General features: G+C 44.0%; 1 protein-coding gene across 9 annotated transcripts in view; it reads right to left on the bottom strand.

Annotated features, from left to right (window-relative positions):
* LOC147031472 (apoptosis-stimulating of p53 protein 1-like) overlaps positions 1 to 23356 on the bottom strand; it is a 135350-nt gene that overhangs the window by 74518 nt on the left and 37476 nt on the right. For all 9 annotated transcript variants that reach the window (XM_085863627.1, XM_085863670.1, XM_085863655.1 and 6 more), the window contains 6 exons: positions 17576 to 17711; positions 16886 to 17082; positions 8941 to 9069; positions 8603 to 8777; positions 7825 to 7929; positions 4358 to 4504 (listed from right to left, as the gene is read on the bottom strand). In XM_085863627.1, the coding sequence (XP_085719753.1) occupies positions 4358 to 4504; positions 7825 to 7929; positions 8603 to 8777; positions 8941 to 9069; positions 16886 to 17082; positions 17576 to 17711 (889 nt within the window). The remainder of the gene's footprint in view (positions 1 to 4357; positions 4505 to 7824; positions 7930 to 8602; positions 8778 to 8940; positions 9070 to 16885; positions 17083 to 17575; positions 17712 to 23356) is intronic.

Here is a 23356-nt window from a genome sequence, read left to right as displayed (position 1 = left end):
CCGACGAAGGACATTGGCGTCAGTGTAGCGCTCCCCAGCCCGACGCCAGACGCGGAGTCCGCCATCAGCCCGATACAGCTGGAACCGCGACTCATCGGTGAACAGCACTCTCCTCCATCGTGCGAGGGTCCAGCGCAAGTGAACATTGGCCCAGTTCAGTCGGGTCTGACGCCGGACTGCAGTGAGGTCGAGTCCCCGGTGTGGTCGGCGGGCTCGGAGGTTGGCCTCCCTCAAGCGGTTACGCACCGTCTGGGCTGAAATGCGCCTGTTATGCAGCCCGACAGTCTCATCGGCAGTCCTCATGGCCGGTCGGAGTCGATCCCGGAGATGTTGCAGCCTCATGTGACGATCCTGACCGGCGGTGGTCACACGTGGTCGCCGGGCATGTGGGCGGTTCACGGTGCTTCCAGTCTCTCTGAGGCACGTTCTCAGGCGGCTAATGGTGGAGTGGTGGACATTGAAGTGTGCTGCAACGGCCCGTACTGACGTCCCAGCATTCAGCATGCCAATGGCGCGCTCCCTCAAGATTTGTGACATCTGTGGCATGTTGACATTTGGCACCAGTCCACATTTTGGGGAGGCCTTTTATAGGGCAAGCTATAGGGAGTGTTTGTGTCCTGGTCACGCTCACTGACCATCACTCTGTCAAGCCCCATGGTGCTCATGGGAAGGATTACTCAACGTGTGAGTCCACACACTCAGAGTGGTCAATTTCAATGGGAACATCTGTCTTGAGCAAAACAAAGGAACCATTGCTCAAACATATCATCGGTTTGACCATTTTCCCATAATGGCAATCTTGACTTAGATATTTAGGTTGGTGCGTTTATATTTTTGTTCAGTATATATATATATATATGCTGGCAGCCTGGCCGGGAGATACACCCACTTGCCTCCAAGCCGTCTAGCCTCGGTTTGAATCTCGGCCCAGCTATAAACTCTCATCCCGGCATTTCACAAGCAGAGCGATTCAACAAAAGGGATGTTAAACTGGGCACACAGTCTGCTGGCATCAGTTCATGTAGGATAAAGATCCCACAGTGTCATTCGCAAAAAGAGTATGCGAGCTATCGTCGGCACCCTGAACAAATTTCAAATTCCTGCTCTAACTACTGCTCATCAAAAGACACCAAGGAAACTGGCTAACCACCCAGTAGAACACTTGCCAAGAAACTGCATTGGCAGCATCGATGCTCTGTAACAGAGTATGGTACATTAGAATCAGCCTTTCCGCATTGAAAATAATGCAATGTGTAAAAATACTGCACTCATAAAATAAAATTTAAAGGCAGATACATAGCCAAATGTAGTTTCTTAGGATATTAAAAGGTCTTTGCTTCCAAAAGCAAACACACCACACACACACACACACACACACACACACACACACACACACACACACACACACACACGGTGCCACCACCATACTCCCACACTCAAAGAGCTGGCGCACAAGTTTGCAGGCTCAATGGTTTTCTCCAATCTGGATGCCGAAAATGCAAACTGGTCAATCCAGCTTGATCATCCCTCCCAACTGTTCACCACCTTCAACTCGCCATTTGGTCGTTACTGCTTCCAGCGAATGCCATCTGGACTTGTGATGTCCCAGGCCGTCTTCCAGGCCAATATGGATAAAATTCTCGAGCAATGCCCAGGTGTCATCGGCATTGCAGATGATGTTGCTGTCCACAGCAAAATGGAGTAAGAACATGACCAAAACCTTCACCAACTCATGAGCACAGCTGCTAGATTCAGCCTGCAATTCAACACTGGCAAGTGCAGCATCAAAAAAGCCACAGATCCAGTTTTTTAGTCTTACCTTTGACCAACAAGGTGCCCACCCAGACCCAGGAAATGTGGATGGGATGCAGAGCATACCGGACCTGAAAAACCTCTAAACTTCACAAGGCACTCGGTATCACCACGTACGAGTCCCTTCATACCAAAGCTGTCTGACCTCACAGATCCCCTTCACAAACTGGTGAAATCAGAGCAACGAGAATGGACAACCAGTCACAGCTCGGCTTTCCAAAAGGTCAAGGACACCATCTGCCAAGAGACCTGCCGAAAAGGCCTCAGGGCTTACGTAATGCAAGACAAGCCCATCACCTTCGTGTCAATGAGCCTGTCTGAGGTGAAGCAACAATATGCCACCATCGAACACGAGATGCTCGCCGTTATGTTCGGGTGTGAACGCTTCCACACTTACCTGTATGGTCGCCCCTTCATTGTCAAGAGTGACCACAAGCCACTGGAAATGATCAGCTTGAAAAATCTTACTGCCACCCCACCCCGACTGCAATGGATGCTACTGCGGCTCCTGAGGTATGACACGTGCATGAAGTACAAAGCTGGCAAAGGCATGCTCCTAGTCGATGGACTGTCTCGCTTGCTGACACAAATGCAAGTACCAACCATCCAGCTCGACGTGTAAGTTGAGTACATCCAATTCAGCCATCAGAATATGCAGCAAATGCAGCAAACCACAGACGTGGATGTCCTCATCGGTGCCAAGATCTGCCCAGTGAACCGAGGCCATATTGGAATTATCGTGATGAGCTGAGTGTTGAAAATGGTGTCATGTGGAAGGGGGCCAGCTCCTTATCCCTGCCAGTTTACAACATGAAATCCTCGAGAAGTTACACGAGGTCCACCTCGATATCCTCAAAACCCAGCTCAGGGCATACAATTGCATGTTCTGGCCCAAGGTAAATGAGGATATTGAGAACTATATCTATTTTTGCCACATTTGCCAGACCCATCAGCATCAGCAATCCCAGGAACCAATACCAATGATTCTACACAAAATCCCAACCAAGCCATGGCAAACACTACAACTACTACTACTACTCAGCGGACGCATCCGAGATGGCAAACACTGGCTGCAGACATCTTCCACCTCGATGGATACGACTACCTCCTGCTCATTGATGTGTACTCCAGGTTCCCCATTGTTCAAAAACATCCAACAGGGGCAACTAGCAACGATGTAATTGGTATCCTGCGGCTGGTATTTTCAGAGCATGGCATTCCAGAGAATCTCATAAGTGACATTCCAGAGAATCTCATGAGTGACAATGGAGGCCAATTTAGCAGCTGTGCCTTCACAAAATTTGCTGAGGACTGGAGCTTCAACCTACATACTTCAAGCCGCCACGATCCACAATCAAACGGCTTCATAGAACGCCAGGTGCAAACCATAAAGAACACTGCACAAAACAAAGCTCTTGGGTGCCAACCCACACATGGCCCTCCTTATCTTGAGGACTACTCCCATCGACAGCTACCTTGCATCACCTGCTGAGCTACTGAATCAAAGAAAAATGAAATCCAACCTGCCTACCAAGGTGCCGAATTGTGACGCTTCCCTCGAGGCACTTGAATGTCGTCAAGCATCCCAGAAAGAATACTTAGACTGCTGTCCTGGCCCTAATCTCGGACCACTTCAATCTGGCCAACAATTTTGGGTTCTCAAGGAGGCTGGGTGGTCCAGCACTTGGGAACCAGCAATTATATCCACCACTGTTCAGAGCCCAGATCTTACAAAGTTGTCATGGACACAGGAACCATCCTGAGGTGGAACACCGACACATCCGACCGGCTCAACAGACCCAGCCAAGCAGCCGGAGTCCGATGTGTTTCAGAACGCTCTCTTTGATAACGATGTTGACCGTGCCACTGCCAAGAGACAACAGGGTGCTGACCAAGAGCCATTGCCATCCCAAAATACCCAAGCGCCTACATGCCACGAGCATCCCAAACTCGGTCCGGTCACACAGACACCCTGTCAGGCTGGACATCTGATCCAGTCATCCAGCTAATATGTGGGTGGATGGCCATCCTAAACTGCATTGCATTTCACCTGGAAATACTGTTATTAGTTTTTCTCTTTCCTTGCGTTTCCTTCCCATTCAATGCTTTGTTTTAACTGTTGGTTGTTTTTTAGTTTTTTTTTTCTTTGGAGAAAGGGGGATGTTATATGAGCTTTGAAGTGCAGCACCTAAAAAAGGGGTGGGGAATGCGTGAGCAGGACGAGGAGCATTGAAGCGAGGCCAGAGCTATGGCTGAGTTCATGCTGGGTGATGTTGCGTGCTGTGCTGTTCATGAAAGCTTTTCATCTACGAACTTGAGACTTGAATATGATGTGAAGACAAAACTCCTCTCAGATGCACAGCCACAGTGTTGGAGCAATCAAGATTTGATTCAGCACAGGCACCCTTCATGAGGTGGATACTTTGAGACCTGGTAGGTCTCCGCTCCACCTCCTGAAACCCACCCATGTGTGGAGATAGCAGTCAACAACAGCTCCGCACACGCACGTGCAAACACCTTTTGCTTATCGCCCACCCACACTTACCAAAACCTAAAGGTCCTGGTGAGGTGCTCTGTGTTGGACCTTTGGCTGGTATGTCCAAACTGGATTCCTTCCAGTCCATGCCTCCCATCAGTTGTCTTTCATGAGTCAGAGGCACCCCTGGATGGGCAGGCAGAGAGCTTGGTTCAGCTGGGGAGAGGAAGAAAAAGAATGGGGGATAAACGAGTGGTCAGTGGAAAACAAAAAGGAGAGGTGGGAAAAGGTGAAAAGCAGGTATTAGTTAATTAGGTAAGCTATTTTAAAATATAATTTTTATATAACAATAGGAGAATGAGGATTAAGAGAGAGGAGGACAAAGGATAAATACGAGGGGCAGTCAATAAGTAAACTTAAATTGGCGATATAAATTTGAGAATGTAATGTTTGTAGTTGTAGATGACATATGTTACATTTATGGGTAAGAATCATGTTTTGCCTGTTTTAGATCTGGCAACATTGAGTGTACGACGTCAGTACAGCAGTTCCAAGATGGCGGCTCCCTCAGAAGCATGCACCAGGGAGGAGGAACGTTCTATCATCCCGTTTCTTGGGAAGTGAGGGTGTGAATACCAGTGAAATCCATCGCAGAATGAAGATGCAATGTGGTGACGCGTTTATCGCTGCAGGAGGTGTAAACCGACTGGGACAGGAAGTTTAAAAGTGGAGTGTCGAGTGTGGCAGACGCTGCTCAGTCAGGCCGGCCTCAAGCAGCCGACACACCAGAAATGGTTGCAGGAGTTTAGCGCGTGCTTAGGGAAAACCGTTGCATTACACTGGACGATGTGGTCTCCACATTGAACATTAGCCATGGTTCAGCACAACATATCATGGGTCTTGGATGTACCACACGCTTTCCACTGCTTAATGATTGTCTTTGATTGTGCTCCAAGGGATATTCAAGGTCTTTGAAATATTCTCATACCCATCCCTTGATCTGTGCCTTTCCACAAATTTATACCGGAGGTCTTTTGAAAGCTCCTTGGTGCTCATGGCTCATGCTCATGGTTCAGTTGTTGCTGTGAAATGCACTACCCAGCAGAGGAAACCTACAGGAACAGCTGATTTTGTTCTGAAATTATCAGAATCACTACAATTTAAAGCAGGAGGAAGCCAATTAACTTGGTGTGTGATTTTGAAGGTGATTAGTTACACCTGAGCTAATTTACAATTGTTATTATAAGGGAGGTGGACACTTATCCAAACAAGATATTCCAGTTTTGTATTTTAATTTTCTGAAATTTGTAGACTTTGTTTTTCACTTGGAAGTTGTGGGATACGATGTGTAAATAAATGTGGAAAAAGAATGATTTAATTCCAGGCTACAAGGCAACAAAAGGTGAAAATTTTGAAAAGGGGGTGTAGCCCTTCTATAGGCACTGTATATGCGAACACTGCGTTTGAAAAGCTGCTGATTGGTTAGTTTGCATTTTCATTTCACTTTTGTTGTTGCAATATCGTGACTTTATTATGCCTTCCAGTAATGTTTAAAATCAACCTGAACATCGAGGTTCAATTTAGATAAAATAAACTTCAAATGCAGAGATTAGAAGGGAACCTGTGTTGTGGTTTCAAATTACATGTTTGGGAACAGAAGCAAAATGATGCAAGATGACTAATTTGCATCACCACTTGTCAGGCAAAAACAAAACAAAAATGAGAGGGTAACCAGGGTGTGACAGAAGGTAAAGAGGGGAAAAAAAACATTGAGAAAGGAAACTGCGGGGGGAAAAAACAACAATAAAAGAGCAAACGAGATTGGTGGGGGAAATTAAAGGAATTGGGAGAGGTAAGGAGAAGAGAATGAAGGTGGTGAATAGGGAAGGATGGGGAAAGAAAAGTTAAAAAATGGGGGAATAAAAGGATAGGATGCTTTTGGAGAAAAGGGATGGGGAGAAAAAAAAAAAGAATGAAAAGATGGGAAAGGGTAGCAGAGGAAAAAGAGAGGGGAGAACAGAATGGAAAAAGGTGTTGGCATGTGGGGGCAGGGGGGGGGGTTGGGGAAGAGTAGTGGATCAGAAAGAGAAAGAAAGCGGCATGAAGAAAGGTAAAGAAAAGGAGCAAACGGGAACTGAAAAACAACAGAGGGGAGCAGAATGGCAAAGTAGGAAGGTATAGATGGAGAGGTTGGGGTCAGGGGAGGGGGGCGGGAAAGAAAAGTGGCAGCTGGGAATGAAATAAGGGGAATTAATGCATGATAAGGAAAGGAAATGGATAAGGAAAACAGGGGAGGTACAAATGGTTGGGTCGGGGGGGGGGGAGGGGTAGGGGGTAGGGGGGGGGTGTTGAACGATGCAAAAACAAAACAATAAACGGTTACAAGAAGAAAGGGGGGACAGAGTTAATCATGGTAGAATCATGAAGAGCGTTTCAGACAAATTATCGAAGGCAAAAGCTCTTGTAGTCAAAGATAAACACCAAGTAGAGCAAAGCTTTTGATGACAAGAATGATGTTGTTTCAGCCGTTGGCAAGATTCCCGTTAGGCAGAATGAAGCAGAAAATTTGTTGATGCGACTTTGTAAAGTGTTACACGATGAATATTCAGTGTGATGAACAGCAAGCAACGCAACAACCAAGTCACAGTTTGTTGCTGCCACGATTTGCTGAACCATCCCAAATCTTGGAAAAAAAAAAAAAAAAAAAACACCATAAAGCTAAGGTCCGACCGATTGGAACGTTGACGTGGAAAGTATGACTTAAATCACAATTCTGTTAAATCATACATTTTCAACGTTTCAGCAATAAATGTCATTTTGGGTTTGTTTTTTGAATGAAGGAAAGGAGTGTGAGGTTGTGGAGATTTGGGATTCCTGGCCTTGCAATTGCACGATGTTCCAAACTACATCCGAGAAACAAGCCTGTACATGCGAGGAACATTGTTTGTTACAGAAACCATGGCAGGAAAGTTTGTCCATACAAACAATCACTCATCACTTTGAGGTAACAGGTAGTGGCTGTGGACAACAAGGCTGGTCTACAATTAGTGCGTCACATTCGTAGTAATAACAGCACATCTCAACAAACACGTTTGATTGGACGGCCAGGCTTGTTTACACACACGTGAGAATTGTGTGTTGATCAAAGTGGTTACCAAATCAGTCTCGCTCAAAGTGAAGAAAATAAGATTGATGTAATCGCCAAGGCGACATGATCATTACGATGGGTGGGGAGGTTCTCCATTTAGCTACACTCCATGGCACCCAAGCAGCTTTGCGTGTGATTTAAAAGCCTGCACCATAAAAAGAAATAAAGTCCATCAATGGTTGTGTGAAACTATTTGTCGATGGAAAACCAGCACCATACTTCCCAAATGAAATCCCAACAACCCGTGAGGAATTCCCAAAGTGTTTCGGTGAAATCCAAAATTGAAGGATTGGGTTAGTCAGAGAGACGCGACGTCTTAATCAGGGTAAATATTAGGGTAAGACAGTCAAGTTTGTGGTACATGTTCTGGAAAGCAAGGATGACATACGATGTGCAGATAAAACTCCTCTTGGATGCACGGCCACCGTGTCGGAGCCATCAAGATTCGACTCGGCCCAGGCACCCTTCATGATCGTACCCTTATCCGTCTCCTCTGGAGATGAGAGAATGAGTAATCACTTTGTTAGTCAGCTTATTTACTGATATTACAAACGACCTCAAAACAAAACATGCAGTCACGGTCAACTTGTCACAACGGACTATCGATACAATTTTATATATGCAAAATAATTGACCTCTACCACCACACAATTCCCCTTCCAAACTCTGAAAATCCTCTGATATCCTCCCTGATCTTCTTCAGTCAATGTAAAATGTAAATTGAGGGATACCAGGCTTTGTCAAGACTAGGTCTGTTTCAGTGTGGACATTTCAAGACAGGTTTTAAGCTACAGCTGACATTTTGGATGTTCGGCCTTCATCAAAGCTCAATCTCGCTCCGATCGGGTTAATGCCCGAATGTTCAGAGTGCTTTGCTTCCCATGGTAGCTGGCATACCTTTGTCAACTTCGTCATTAAAACCCATCGTTAACGTGTAAATAGTCCCAGATACTACTGTGAGGCCTAGTGATTCCTCAATCACCAATGATATATTGGCTTTGAAATCTGTTGAGCCCAATAATGTTGCTAATTGATGACGAAATGTACATGGGTTATTGCTGCCCTAAAAAGGACCTCAACTATCCAGAATACTATTCCAATCTTCAATAAAATAGATATATGCAGTGTATGAAAAGCATACAAAATGATTTACTCTCAACACCCACCTGGTTTTGCATTGTCGTTTCCAACACCACATTGTGCAACCAATTGCTGATTGCTTGGGTAAGCCTTATAAGCAGTCGATTCTGGCCCATCGGGTCTTACGCTGGTTTGAAACGGACCCACAGTGGCGATACGCGTGCCAAGCAATCTTGAGCATTCAGAAGCTGACCTGGGATCCTGGGTGTTGATACAGCAAACAGCGGTTAGCAAAAGGATAGACAAGACAATATTGCAACATTTTTGTTCATTTCCATGACTGATTATTTAATAGGTAGATTTACACATCCCCTAACACTTCACTCACACCTTTTAAAACAGTATCACTTTTCCCTCTCCTCACCCCAGCTGCCATGGCAGCTTTCTTGCGCAGCATCTGTTGCCGAAGTTCCCCAACACGGCGCTCCATCTCTGCAGTTTCACCATTCCTCTGCTGCTGTGGTTGCTGCTGCTGCGAAACGCGATTTCGCATCTGGGTCAAACAGAAACAAACGTCCCAGATTAGTCATAAATTTGAAAAAAAAAAAAACAACCCACCCCACCGCAAATGTTTTTTATAGTTCAAAAAAAATTACCTTCTTTTGAAGGTAATTTTCTGATTTTAAGTATTTTTATTCTTGCAGAAGAAAACCTATTTTTTTATTCTTTTTTTAACAGAGTACTCAACTTTTGTTTGTGCAACTCAACATTTTATAACAATTGTGACTCCCTACTCCCCCTCTCCGGACAAAAAAACACCGAGTTGAATGGCTGCACAAAAACAACGGCATTTGTTGCAAGAGCTTACACATGCTGCCAAATCTCTTTCACTGAATATAAAAAACAACAAACAAACTGGAAAGCATCTCAAAATGAAAAGCTTGCACACATCCGCTTTGTATTCAAACTAAAATATGAAAACAAAAGCTCAGCAAAAAAAAATTTAAAAACATAGTAAAATTTATTACTTCGTCTTCTCCATATTTTCATCATAAAGGTTTGTCAAAAGTTTGACAAGAAAACCTCAAATGAGTCATTCCATCTGAAATCACCAAATTTAAGAAAATGTTCCCAGTTAACCCCCTCAGATTTACTTTAAACTTTCATAAAATAGTTCCCAGGTATCAAAATGAAGCTGCGTAAAATTTTAGGTCCATAGATGCGGTCAACTCCGAGATATTGAGGGTTGAAAATGTGGTTGTGGCCCTATTTTTATGGTCGTTGCGAGCATCACAAAATGAACGGCTACTTTTAAACTCCCACAACTTTTTAAATATTAATGCTAGAGCCTTGAAATTTTCAGAGATTATTCTTCTATAACTACTCTGTAAGAAACAAACATAAAACTGAATATACCTCTATTAATTTTTATGACCTGATCAGTTGAAATCCAGAAAAAAAAATGTTGGTTTTGTATGAAGACCCAACTTTGAGACCCCATATATTTTTATTTACCCATCCCAGAAGCTTGAAATGTTTTTCATGTAATAACTGTATGGTAGTAGTATTCAAATACATGTTTACTTTTCTTAAGTCATATATAATATAGTCATGATCCCTCAAAAATTGAAAATTTTCATTTTTCCCTGAAATTCAGGTGAGGATTGCAAATATATGACAAGGTATACCACTTCAAATTGTTCACCATTGGAAAGAGCATATTCAAGTTTACAAAAGTGTCAAATATCAAAGTGGTATATTTTTTTTAAAACATATTTTCTATTTTTTTTTAAAAACTGTTGTTAACACAGTCGTGAATACATGAAGTCTGTGCACGGTGTGGGCACCATGGTAATCATGAATGATTCGTTCTATGATTCAAATTAATAATACAAAAATATATCACATACTGCAATAACAATGTAATAAAACATTTCACGTAAATGATTTGAATCGGTCCTTGATCTGCTTTTCCAAGTCAGGTGCGAGCTTGTACTGCCTCCCAGTTGACGTTAGGGGAGCATCAATAACTTTCATCACATGGACCAAAGGAACCCAACAAATGTCCTCCCTTGAATGTAACTATATACACTGCTGACATCAGCAGATCAGCCACAATTCCTGAGTTCTATTTTTAGCCCCAGCCAGATGAGTTAAGCTCTTGCTATTTGCAAATGAGAAACAAAGAATTACAAATTCAAATTTCAAAGTATTGTGTTCATGGTATCCTAATAGCAGATGATATGTATGTGCATTGTATATACATGTCCTACACATATTAAACTACATGTAAAAGGACTGTTCATTAAATAGCACACACAACGCGCACAGCACTGGCAGAACATGATTTATTGAAATATTTTTAAAATATTGAGAAACATTATACCACTTTGATATTTGACACTTTTGTAAACTTGAATATGCTCTTTCCAATGGTGAACAATTTGAAGTGGTATACTTTGTCATATATTTGCAATCCTCACCTGAATTTCGGGGAAACATGAAAATTTTCAATTTTTGAGGGATCATGACTGTATTATATATGACTGATTAAGAAAAGTAAACATGCATTTGAATACTACTGCCATACCGTTATTATCTGAAAAAATTTCAAGCTTCTGGGATGGGTCAATAAAAATATATGGGGTCTCAAAGTTGGGTCGACATACAAAACCAACATTTTTTTTTCTGGATTTCAACTTATCAGGTCATAAAAATTAATGGAGGTATACTCAGTTTTATGTTTGTTTCTTACAGAGCAGTTATAGAAGAATAATCTCTGAAAAGTTCAAGGCTCTCGCATTAATATTTAAAAAGTTGTGGGAGTTTAAAAGTAGCCGTTCATTTTGTGATGCTCGCAACGACCATAAAAATAGGGCCACAACCACATTTTCAACCCTCAATATCTCGGAGTTGACCGCATCGACGGACCTAAAATTTTACGCAGCTTAATTTTGAAACCTGGGATCTATTTTATGAAAGTTTAAAGTAAATATGAGGGGGTCAGCTGGGAGGCCTCCGGTGATACGAGGTGGAATGACTCAAATGGTAAAATAGAAATAATCTCACAATGCAAGCAGACAAAATAAAGAAGCATGGAAACAATTTTAAAACCCGGCCGTCTTGCACTGCACAGTAGAGGATATGGGCTAATGAGGCCTATTTATATGCACTCTGACCTTTTAGCCTGATTATAAATTAGCCCTCTCCATATTCTCAAAATAAAGGTCTGTTGAAAATTTGATGCCTGGTGTTGGCTTAATGGTTAGGGTGGTGGGCTTGGCATCTAAGAATCCTGAGTTCAAATCCCGCTCGGATGTGGAATTAATTCAAGGTGGGGTTGACTGCCTGTCATCCTTCCGAGGTTGGCAAAATGAGTGCAAGCTTGCTGCTATCCTGTGTCGGAGTGGCGACCTGTCCAGGATTGTACCCAATAGCCAAGGAGACTGCTTCGGCAGCACCAACGCTCTGCACAGAGTATGGTCCCATTGGATGGATGGTTGGAAAATTTGATGACAAAAGCTCAAATGGTAAAAATGTTATGGGCTTGGAAAGACAGACAGACTAACAAGCGATTGCAAAACACCATCTCCTGCTGCGCAGGTGGATAGACTGAAAAGTTGCAACAGATCATTTTCAGAGGCAGAAAAATATTTTAAAGTTGAAGAAACAACGTGCCATTGTCTTCAGTTGATCTTTCAACAGGTATCCAAGGCTTGAGGGCGAGTGTTACATGCACATCACAGGCAGGGCAAGAACAGGAGACAAGTGCACTTCACAGGATTAAGAGCATGATTTAACCTGGTGTTGGCTTAGCGGTCAGGGAGGTGGCTTGGGATCCTAGAGTCATGAGTTAAAGCCCCGTTGGCTGCTGAATTAATACCAGGGGGTTCACTCAGTCTGTCATCCTTCCGAGCTCGGCGGAATGAGTGCCAGTGTAGCAGCCAAAAGGCTGCACGTGAAGGGAAGGGATATGGACGGATTTATTAAATCTGGTATTGGTGTGGCACAGGCAATTATGGGCCAAATGGCCTCCTCCTGCACATAATTTCCTTGTAAAGCATTGGATAGAAAAGACAAATCCAGATTGATCTGTCTTTGCATGCCTCAACTCTGTTGTGCCTCGCTTCTTCCATCTGGAACCGTCTCCAAGGCCATTCAATCCCGCTATCCACTCTTGGACTTCATGCAGGAAGCTACCACTTACTCAGTACACACCACCCGTCACCCCCATCCATAGTACATTCTTCTATACCACCATTAACCCTACATAATCAAACTCTCAACTTGCAGGTTACTGCATTTCCTCTCCTGCTGCTGTGGCCCCACTGTCCCCAATCAGTTCACTGCATTTTCATCCTCTATCACTTTACTCTTCTATGAGCCTCAATCTTGGAAAGAGGAAAAAAAAGCACCAGTACAAATGCAATAAGAACCCAGGCTCATATCACAGGGCAAGTTCTCATTTGGGGGAATGGGAGGGGGAAATCAAACAGTAATTTCAAATTTACATATTACATTATTTGTTATTTAAACCTTAATTTGGGGAAGAGAGAAGAACGATTATCAACAACATTGCTTTAAAACTTCCAAAAGGACCGTCACAAAGAAAGAAGAGGAATGACGTGTGGAAGAAAGTGGCCACTGACGTGGAGGTAGTGGACAAAAAAAAAGGTAAACACCAATGTTGGGTGTTGGGTCACCATGTGCGGCCAGTACGGCCTGTATGCACCGTGGCAGAGTCCACCAGTGTCTGGAATTCTGCAGGACAGATGCAGCACCATTCTTCCATGAGAAAGTCAATCAATTCGCACCTGTTTGATGGAGTTGCAAAACGTCACATCAGGCGGTGTTCCAGAATATCCCATAAATGCAAAATTGGGTTCAGATATGGTGACTGAGAAGGCAATGACACCATGCTCATCAAACCATTGGGTGACCACACGTTCTCTGTGGATGGGGGTGTTGAGGGGTCCCCTCTGGCAGCCATGCTAGTCATAATTATAGGCAACCAGTCCTGTGCAGCATTTTTGTACATGATCCTAAGCATGCTGGGATGATATTGGCTGAATTAACACATGGGTCACACCTGTGTGGAAGCTGTTATTTGGTGTCCCTCATTTACCCAGGTGTTTCCATTTTTTTGTCCACCACCTGCATGTAAAGTAGGAAGTTTAATGACAAATCAAATTGAATAAAACGGCAGCAAGGAGGAGGACCAGGAAAAGAAAGGAATGGAGAAGTGGGTGAAAAAAAAAAAAGGATCAAGATTTCATTAATTTATTACCTTCACCACCAATGGTGGGCAGAAGTTATGTCTTCATCCCTGTCTGTCCTGTTTGTTTATTTATCTGTTTGTGAAGTTGATATCTCAAAAAAATCTGTGGACAGATTTGGAAGAAATTTACTGGAGAGCTTGGGTATGAGAAGCGGACGAAATGGTTAGATTTTGGTGAAGATTCAGATCCGGATCCAAGAATTTTTGAAGTGATTTTTCACCATTGGGAGATAGCCTGCTATATATATAGTTTTTGGCTCTATCTCAAAAAGCTTTGGACGGATTTGGACGAAACTTGGTGGGCAGATTGGGTATGCAATGAGGAAGAATTGATACAATTTTGGAGAAGATCTGAATCCGGATCCGGATTTGAGAATTTTTTTTTTTAAGCAATTCTTCACCATTGAGTGATGGGGCCAAAAATGATATATAGCACGATATCTCAAAAAGTTATGGACGGATTTGGACGAAACTTGGCGGACGAGTTGGTTAGGTGACAGGAACAAGCCAATTAAAGTTTAATTCAGGTCTGAATCCAGATCCGGCCTATTAGTGGGATACAAAACGTAAACTAATCAGCCTGGCGGAGGTATGCGCTCCAGCAAGTGCCCTTCTAGTTCAGTGTGAAACAAGGGCTCCAGGTTCTCTCCTTGCCTTTCCAACGAGCTATCACTTACTCGGTACACTGCAACCTTGGTATCCCCCTTTGCCTTAAGCTGGTCACTTTCCTTTACATTCTAAGATCCTTTTGGCCACATACAAAAGGTAAAACTTCCCAAAAATTATATTTCACTCATCTACAATTTTGCTGAGTTTTCTTGGTCTCAAAATTTGAATCCTGAGCATATGCCATCAACAGAACATGTCAAAGGCCTTTTAGTTTATTATTCTCACTGTCTGAAATTGTCCTGGTCCAAGAATCACAAGTGTAAGAAGCGATCTGGAATCTAAGAGCCTGCATGAGTCATATCCTTGTCTTTTTACTCATATGGAATACTGACGATCTTTACACAAGGTGCAAAACTCAAATTCAACATGAACACCTGTCACAGTATTATGCTACTCTCCATTTACAATTAGCTTTGAGCCTCAACAAACATTATAAAGTCTTATATAATAAACAATTTGTTCCATATCGGATCAGAGGTAAGCAAGTGTTTATAATGTGCTCAGTACACAATATGCCATTTATAGTCTTAAATAATTTGTTACGATGGGTAGGGGGGAGGAGGGGTGAAGACTAGTTGGTGATGCACTGCTGGTGAGGCAATAATGCACCATTGTTGGTGAGATGAGGGACAAGTTGGCGAGGGACGAATGCAGTTTAACCGTCTCTGGAAGGGGGTTACACAAATGGAAGAAAAGTGCAACAAAAAAGGTGGAGGTGCACAGTAAGACTGGATTTTGGGAGTTGAACAAAGGAGGCAGTTCCTGGAAGAATGTATGTATCCTCAAGGAGCTGGGTAGGCTTGGAGGGAAGAGAGCGAGAAAGAGAGAGCGAGAAAGAGAGAGCGAGAGAGAGAGAGAGCGATAGAGAGCGATAGAGAGCGATAGAGAGAGAGAGAGAGAGAGGGAGAGCGAGTAAGAGAGAGAGCGAGAAAGAGAGAGAGAGAGAGAGCGAGCGAGAAAGAGAGAAAGAGCGAGCGAGAGAGAGAGAGAGAGAGAGAGAGAGAGAGAGAGAGAGAGAGAGAGAGAGAGAGAGAGAGAGAGAGAGAGAGCGAGAGAGAGAGAGAGAGAGAGAGAGAGCGAGAGAGAGAGAGAGAGAGAGAGAGAGAGAGAGAGAGAGAGAGAGAGAGAGAGACAGAGACAGAGAGAGAGAGAGAGAGAGAGAGAGAGAGAGAGAGAGAGAGAGAGAGAGAGAGAGAGAGAGAGAGAGAGAGAGAGAGAGAGAGAGAGAGAGAGAGAGAGAGAGAGAGAGCGAGAGAGAGAGAGAGAGAGAGAGAGCGAGAGAGAGAGAGAGAGAGAGAGAGAGAGAGAGAGAGCGGGAGAGAGAGAGAGAGAGAGAGAGAGCGAGAAAGAGAGAGAGCGAGCGAGAAAGAGAGAGAGCGAGCGAGAAATAGAGAGAGCGAGCGGGAAAGAGAGAGAGAGCGAGAAAGAGAGAGAGCGAGCGAGAAATAGAGAGAGAGCGAGCGGGAAAGAGAGAGCGAGAAAGAGAGAGCGAGCAAGAAAGAGAGAGCGAGCGAGAAAGAGAGAGCGAGCGAGAAAGAGAGCGAGCGAGAAAGAGAGCGAGCGAGAAAGAGAGAGAGAGCGAGCGAGAAAGAGAGAGCGAGCGAGAAAGAGAGAGCGAGCGAGCGAGAAAGAGAGCGAGGAGCTCGATTCTCAGGGAAGTTGTTAAAAAAAAAAAAAAAAAAAAAAAAAAAAAAAAAAAGAGAGGCTACTTCCTGACTTGTTTGTGATGTGAAAACAACAGGCCTTGTGCCTCATCCTCATCATGGCCTCAGCCAATCATATTGAGATTGGAAATTTATATTATAAAATAATTACCAACGATAGGTTTGCGGACTTGTTTAGCCCATGAAGAGAATGAATGATATGTCATGTGTTTGCCTGATATTAGAGCAAAAAATATAAATAAATAAAAATAAGAGATAGAAAGAAAGAAAAGAAGAAGAGCATCCTAACTTCTTTGCAGACTTCATGAAGAAGGACACATGCTCGAAGCATCACCCACCGCTCATTTTCCAGAGTGGTAAACACACTTATTAGCTTTAACTTATAAAATCGATTGTTTATCTTGTCTGCCGACGCAGACCAACGGTGGCCTTCACAGAGACGAGTATTGCATTGTAAAATTGATCTCACATCAGCCGGTGTTAGCATCAATAACGACTCGTGATCCTTTCTCTTCTCTTTACATTCAAATATGACTGTTAAAAAATACCATATTCATACGTTTTTCACTCTGCCTATATCAGTACATTAACCTTTTGACGAGTTTCCTTTTATTTCTTTTTTTTGGTGAGATTTAACAAATACCTCCATGTTCATTTCAAAGGTTAAAATGCTGTAAATACACCGTTGTTATTACAGAGAGAAGAAAGCATTTTTTTTTTAAATAATAATAATAATGAAGTACTGCTGAGCATCAGACCTGCAGCTCTCGATACAGCCGGTCAAGGTCAAGCACAGCGGAGGCCAGCTGTCGTCCAAGTCCCAGTTGATGGCCATCGGGTCTGCCACTCCGTACACTCTCGAGCTGCTTCGTCAGCTCATCAACTCGCGTGACAGCCGCAGCCAACTCACGCTGCTTCTCAGCAAGAAATCCATTCATTGTTGAAAGTTCTGCAACTAAAGGTGATAAACATGCTAAAATTGAGGTTCATGATCAGCACAGACAATTCAGATGTGCTTTTAACGGGGATGGATTCTGGGATCACAATGAAGCGTTTGGTAATATATTAATATGGCATCTCATCTTTAAGTTGGTTGACCTAACTTGCTGTACAAACGATTAACTCCACCCCCCCCCCCCCCATCACCCACACAAGCATCTGTACTCCAGAACAACATCCCTTTCCTCCTCATCAATGCTCACCACAACCATATCATCCTCCTCCACTACTTCATCATAATCCTCCACCTCAACCTCATCCTCATAATCCTCCACTTCAACATCACAACAATCATCTTCGTCGTCCTCCACTTCAGCGTAATCATCCACATAAACATGAATCATCCTCCACATCAACATTATCATCCCCCACTGCTACAGCATTATCATAATCCTCTACCACCACAGCACTCTTCTGTACTACCAGCATGTATGTAATGCTGAACCCACGCAAGTTATGGTTCAACACTTTGGGGTGTTCTGGGAGTCCACGCATGCTCCGCAACTTTCTGATCTTGGCCTCCTGGCTTTCCACCCTCTCTCTCAACTGCTGCAGCCTCTGAGCTTCCGTGATCACAGAAAGATCCTGTCACACATAAAAAAAGCAATTCCCATGTGTACATTCACAAGCTTCCATCGATGGAAACAGTATCAATATCTGTCTGGGTTAGGTTCACACCTTGATGGATTGCTCACATATGGTGGATGCAAACACATCCTTCTGCAAAAAAGTACCATAGCTTTAAAACATAGCTTGGAAGCCATACAATCCTTCAGCAGAAAACATCGTAAAAATGTAGTCATGTACAAGACAGATACCTTCCAAGCAGTAAAAACCATAATTAACTTTTCTCTACCAAGTCCGATATAAATAGTTAATGGCTGGAATTAAGAGGTTATAATCATACACTTGGTTACCCTCCCTCTTCTTTGAACACTCACCTCCATTCTCCATGTTGTCTTGTGCCCCTCTCTCCAGTTCATCACCTGCCTCATGCTCACTCTCCCATACCCACCTCTGTTCTCTTTCACCATTGCTGATCACCCACCCATTGAACCCATGCATTTATAGCACTCATGTGCAGTCTCTATCTCCCTGGTCCCCTTTGATCATCTGCCAGTCGATGACCCTGCTGTCCTCAGTCATTTAGCTCCTCCACAAGTCTCCATTACTCAATAGAAGAAATTTTATATATACAGGTTGTGGACAAAAAAAATGGAAACACCAATGTAGTCACTTAATATGATATTGGGCCACCACATGCAGCCAGTATGGCAAAGAGGCCACCATCGTCTGGAATTTGGCAGGAGGGATGTGGCACCATTCTTCCACGAGAAAGTCAATCAACTCGCACCTGTTTAACATTACAAAACCACCAGAACCCTTCACCGTTTGAACCAAGCACTCAGGGTTATCGAGTTCTTTAGGTTGGCACCACACATGCACTCATCCGTCTGGCGAGAACATGGTGAAGGATAATTCATCTGACCATATCACATTTCTCCACTGCTCGGTAGTCCATTGCCTGTGCTCTTTCAACCACTGGACTCGCAAATGTGCATTGGCAGGTGTGATGAGCGGTTTGTGCACTGTAACCCGACTATGGTATCCTGCTCTGTCGAGTTCTTGGCGGACCATTTTTGATGAAACTGGCTGCTCGCACCCCAGGTTGAAACTTAGTCAATTGATCTGCAGTTATCTGCCTGCTTTGCCTTGCACATCAAATTAATGCACGGATGTCACGATCCTGGAGTACGCGCTTCCGCCCACTGTTTGCCCTTTGCTGATGATATCTTTCCGTTGGAGTTTGATGCCGCCATCAACTTAGACACCGTTGCTCGTAAAACACAAGCAAGTTGATCTGTCTTTGTCATTGTCATTGAAGCTCCTGCAAAACGCACCCCAACAATCACCCCTCTTTCAAAGTCAATGAGTTCTCCTTTTGCAGCCATGCTAGCCATAATGATCGGCAACGAGGCCTATGCAGCATTTTTATACACGACCCTAATCATGCTGGGATGTTATATGCTTAATGAACACGTGAGCCACACCTGTCTGGAAATTGTTGTGAGGTGTCCATCGTTCACCCAGCTGTTTCCATTTTTTTTGTCCACTACCAGCATATACCTTCTGTTTTTTTTTTTTGCTTTGCATTCAAAGTGGGAACAGAGGTCTGGGTGGCAGGCAGGCTTTTGTTAACTGTGGAATATGAAGTTTTTACCATGCAAGACGTAATCCACGGCTTTTGTTCACCATTAAAACTAGGAGGTAATGTGCATAACATAAGGTTGTGTTAAGGATTCAGCGGTGGCGAGTGATGGGGCTCGCACCCTACTCTCGACAGCCAAATGTTGAACATTCGGCGTCACTTAACAGCACCGCCGTCTCCGGGGTTATAACACCGGCTGGTTCGGCACAGGCCTCGGGTCACGCGCCTCAAATCGCGATACCAACGTACACATGGACCTTATCAGTTGGGCGAATAGACCCCGGTTACAGACTGGTTTTGTCAGAGACCGAGCGAATTCTGCCAGTCTGTAACCATTTTGGTTTTATATACCAATCGAGTGAATTGTTTCTCAGCACGGCACGAACAAACCCAAAGCGGCAACTTCATACGAATCAGCCAGATTTATTGGGGACACATCGGGGAACACAACACAAGCAAGCATGCACGACAATGTTATAATCAATCTATAACCCGTTCTTAACTAGGGAGCTACGGATTACGGGTTTCGAAGGGGACCCTAGCAAAATAAACCTGAGACAACATACAGACAAGACACGGATAGCATGCAGACAAGACACAGAGTACTTGGTGATGCTCCATGGACAAGAGGAAAAGTGTCAAAGGCCCGAATGTGGCTCATGACAAGCCGATGTCCACGGATTCGAGCAACTAAGCTCAAACACGCCGCGTGGCAAAATAGCGGCGTCGTCCTCCTTTTGTCGCACCGCCCACACACACAGCCTCAGCACGTTCAGCCCCCGTAAGGTCGACGGTACCAGAGCGGAAGGTCCATGTGTGCTCCAGCTGGCCCTTCACAAGGTCCAGTATACAAATCCAGGACTGGCTTGTTCACCAGACAAGGCCAAATTGTGGTTTGGGCTCCGCAGGCGGATCAACAAATGTGTCGAGGACCTCCTCATAAAAGTCGATCGCAGACTCCCCTCATGCAGTTCCCTCCTGCCTCTTTCACGAAGCAGATCGTAGACTCGACTCTAGCAGCCTCTCTTGCCTCTTTCACGAAGCAGATCGCACACAGACACAGACGTCCCTTACACAGCCGATCGCGATTCCCACTCGTCGTTTCTCTCCAGCAGAAGGCAGACTGACCTCATTCAGTGCCTTCCTTGCCTTTCTTTCGGCTCGCTCTTTACAAAAACCGATCGCAAAACTCTCATGCAGTTTCTCCTACTGCCGATCACCCGACTCGACATGGGTCGTTTCTTTGTTGCCTTCCCGGCACTCGCTCACCTCCCAGCCGACTGCTCCTCCCAGGGCACTGGGCGGAGACTCGTTCGGAGAGGGGAACGAAGAAGAACCTCTCGGTCCACCTTGAGACAAAATTCTTCTTCGCCCTACAGTGAGTTCCCAGACATTCACCGGCAACATCAAGGAAGGTGGTCTTGAAGGCACTCCACAACTCTTCAGGATTTCCCAAAGCACCCAGACCCCCCAAGTGTCCACTCAGCCTGTTTGCAAACTCCTCAGCGACCCTCTCATCCTTGAGCGTGCCAACAACTAGCCTAGGCTGGGATGGCACCATTCTCCTGGATTTAAGCTGCAACTTCAGAGTTGCCACCACAAGCCTGTGGTCGGTATTAAGGAACTGAGCAATCCGGTAGACCCTGCAGTTCTGGATCATCCTCCAGCAACCATCAATGAGCACATGGTCAATCTCCTTTGCCACACCACCAGCATTGGAATACCAAGTCCAGCGAAGAGTCTGTGGGCGCTTACACCATAAACCAGCCACTAATTCCACAACTTCTTGCAAAGTCAGGAAACAGTGCTATTCTGGTTCACAGTAGTTCCGACCCATGGTGACCAACACTTGTCTCATAACAAGTCCTATCAGTGCCAGGCAATGCATTGCCACGCTAGGGGGCCTTCAATTTTCACCAATTTTCACGCATACCCTAATTGTAGGGGGCGCTGCGGGTAAAGTATTCCATATATCACAAAAACCGGAATATATTTGATAGAGCATCACCTGTAGATCATTCGTGCTAAATTTCATAACCCTTCGTGGGATAATGGCTTTCAGAATTGATTTCGCGTGAACGGTACCGATTTTGAAGGTGTTTCAGTTGTTGCTGGGGAACCAAAGCGTCCCGAGCAACCATCACAATTTCCAAAGCACTAGGTCATAAGATGTACCTACCACCAGAGATTTTCAAAATCCACCCACGTTTACTACCAATTATGCTGATGACAAACGAACAAACATCCAAACAAACAGACAGAATTACTGACAATAAGGGTCACCTATTTCGGCGACCCAACAAAGGGGTGAAAACATAACCTCCTTCACCTTCGGTGGCAGAAGTAATAAACAAACAACAAAAAAAAAAACTTCATGAATTGTGCTTTAATCTGACATTTAGAGTTTGTTTCCAATTTCCATCATGTGTATGTCAAAAGTTATAAAAGTTCAAAGTTGCAAAAACAAAGCTTCAAATGAAAACCGAGAGCATGCCCGAGAAAAATGAAATGCAAGAAAAGAAGTTAAAATTGCAGAATTTTTTTTTTTTTTAAAGAAGAAGAAAAAAAAGGAGGATTATTTGTGAGTGGGGCTGGAGAGTTTAAAAAAAAAAAATTTAATCCACGACATCAGAACCTGTCGGGCCGGATTGGCTGCTCACAACATAAGGCATCATTAAAATATCACAATGTACTTTGTTGGACAAATCCACAACAGAAGATGCCATTAAAAATATTAAAAATAAAAAAGGTTGCAAAATAAAAATTGAGTCAGACATTAATCAGCCTGTATCACTGGAGCAATTAAGTTAAGTATAACAAAATAGGCCAGAATAAAACATGCACGGTGCTCTGGAAAACAAGACTGTGCCAACAATAACATATTTAATAGCTTAAATTTTCAAATAGCTCACGATTGAGCACCGACACCAGGGGACCGAGATGGTCTGCCTGTGCACCAACACTGGCTTGTGCCAAATAAATTACCTACATGGTGAAGCACGTATAAGCAGGTGCTCTACAAAAGCTGGGTAACTAAAACAACGGGATAATATTAAATTAAATATTGGACTGTGTCGTTGCCATTCATGGCTGAAGTTGGTCACAGACACGGGACGTGCAAACATCTGGGTACACAAATTTGTTTGTAGTGTACGAGCTGCTGCCCACACACGCAGAGCAACCATACTCTGAGAGAGAAAGAAGTGAAACCCGCTTTCAAGGAATATCCAAAAAGATTAGACTTCCTACCACTGGCAGTTTCAGGTAGGAATTTGGGACTTGGCCAGGCTCCCACAAATAACCCGCCTATTGTCAGTTGATGAGCATGACACAATCATTGATGGCACACACGGTAATACGACGATATACATTGATGCAAAAAAAAACAAGTCTCAATCGTAGCTGAAACCCTCCTCTATCCATTCTCTTGGTAAATAGGAAATCCCTTGAATGCTCACCCACAGAAAGTTTGCAAGTCTCTGGAGCACGACTTTGGCCACTTGCACACTGAGTAAAGCAAAGTCTTCCAGTTTGGTTAATGGGTTCAACCATCTTGTATGCTGAAGCTTTGTTCACCACTTTTTGTTGGGTGCGTGTGCGCATGCAAATCTAATTAGGAACTCATGAACTGACATGGAACAGGTATGGTGAAGGTGCTTCTCAGTGCGACATCTCAATAGATATTGACAGTGAGTGCCAAAGACCAAGCTGATGGTGGCTGGGGAAGGGCTGGTAGAGACCGATATGGCACTTATTGGAACCATTGATGCGATCGCTGATTTATGCATGTTGGAGCAATCATAATCATGAGTGAAGGTGTGGTGACAGAGAGAGGTTGACATGCTACAAGAGCTTTTGAAGTACTACATAAGACTGTACGCCTGGTGTTGGCTTTATGGTTAGAGTGGTGGGCTTGGGATCTTTGGATCCTGAGTCCAAATCCCGCTCAGCTGTTGAATTAATACCAGGTGGGGTTGACTCTGCCTGTCATCCTTCCGAAGTCGGCAAAATGAGTGCCAGC

The sequence above is a fragment of the Eptatretus burgeri genome, chromosome 2, assembly GCF_056783735.1.
Source record: "Eptatretus burgeri isolate ZD-2024b chromosome 2, Ebu_testis_v1, whole genome shotgun sequence".
NCBI lineage: Eukaryota > Metazoa > Chordata > Myxini > Myxiniformes > Myxinidae > Eptatretus > Eptatretus burgeri.
Note: the sequence above shows the minus strand (reverse complement) of the source record. Positions and strands in the feature narration are given on the sequence as shown.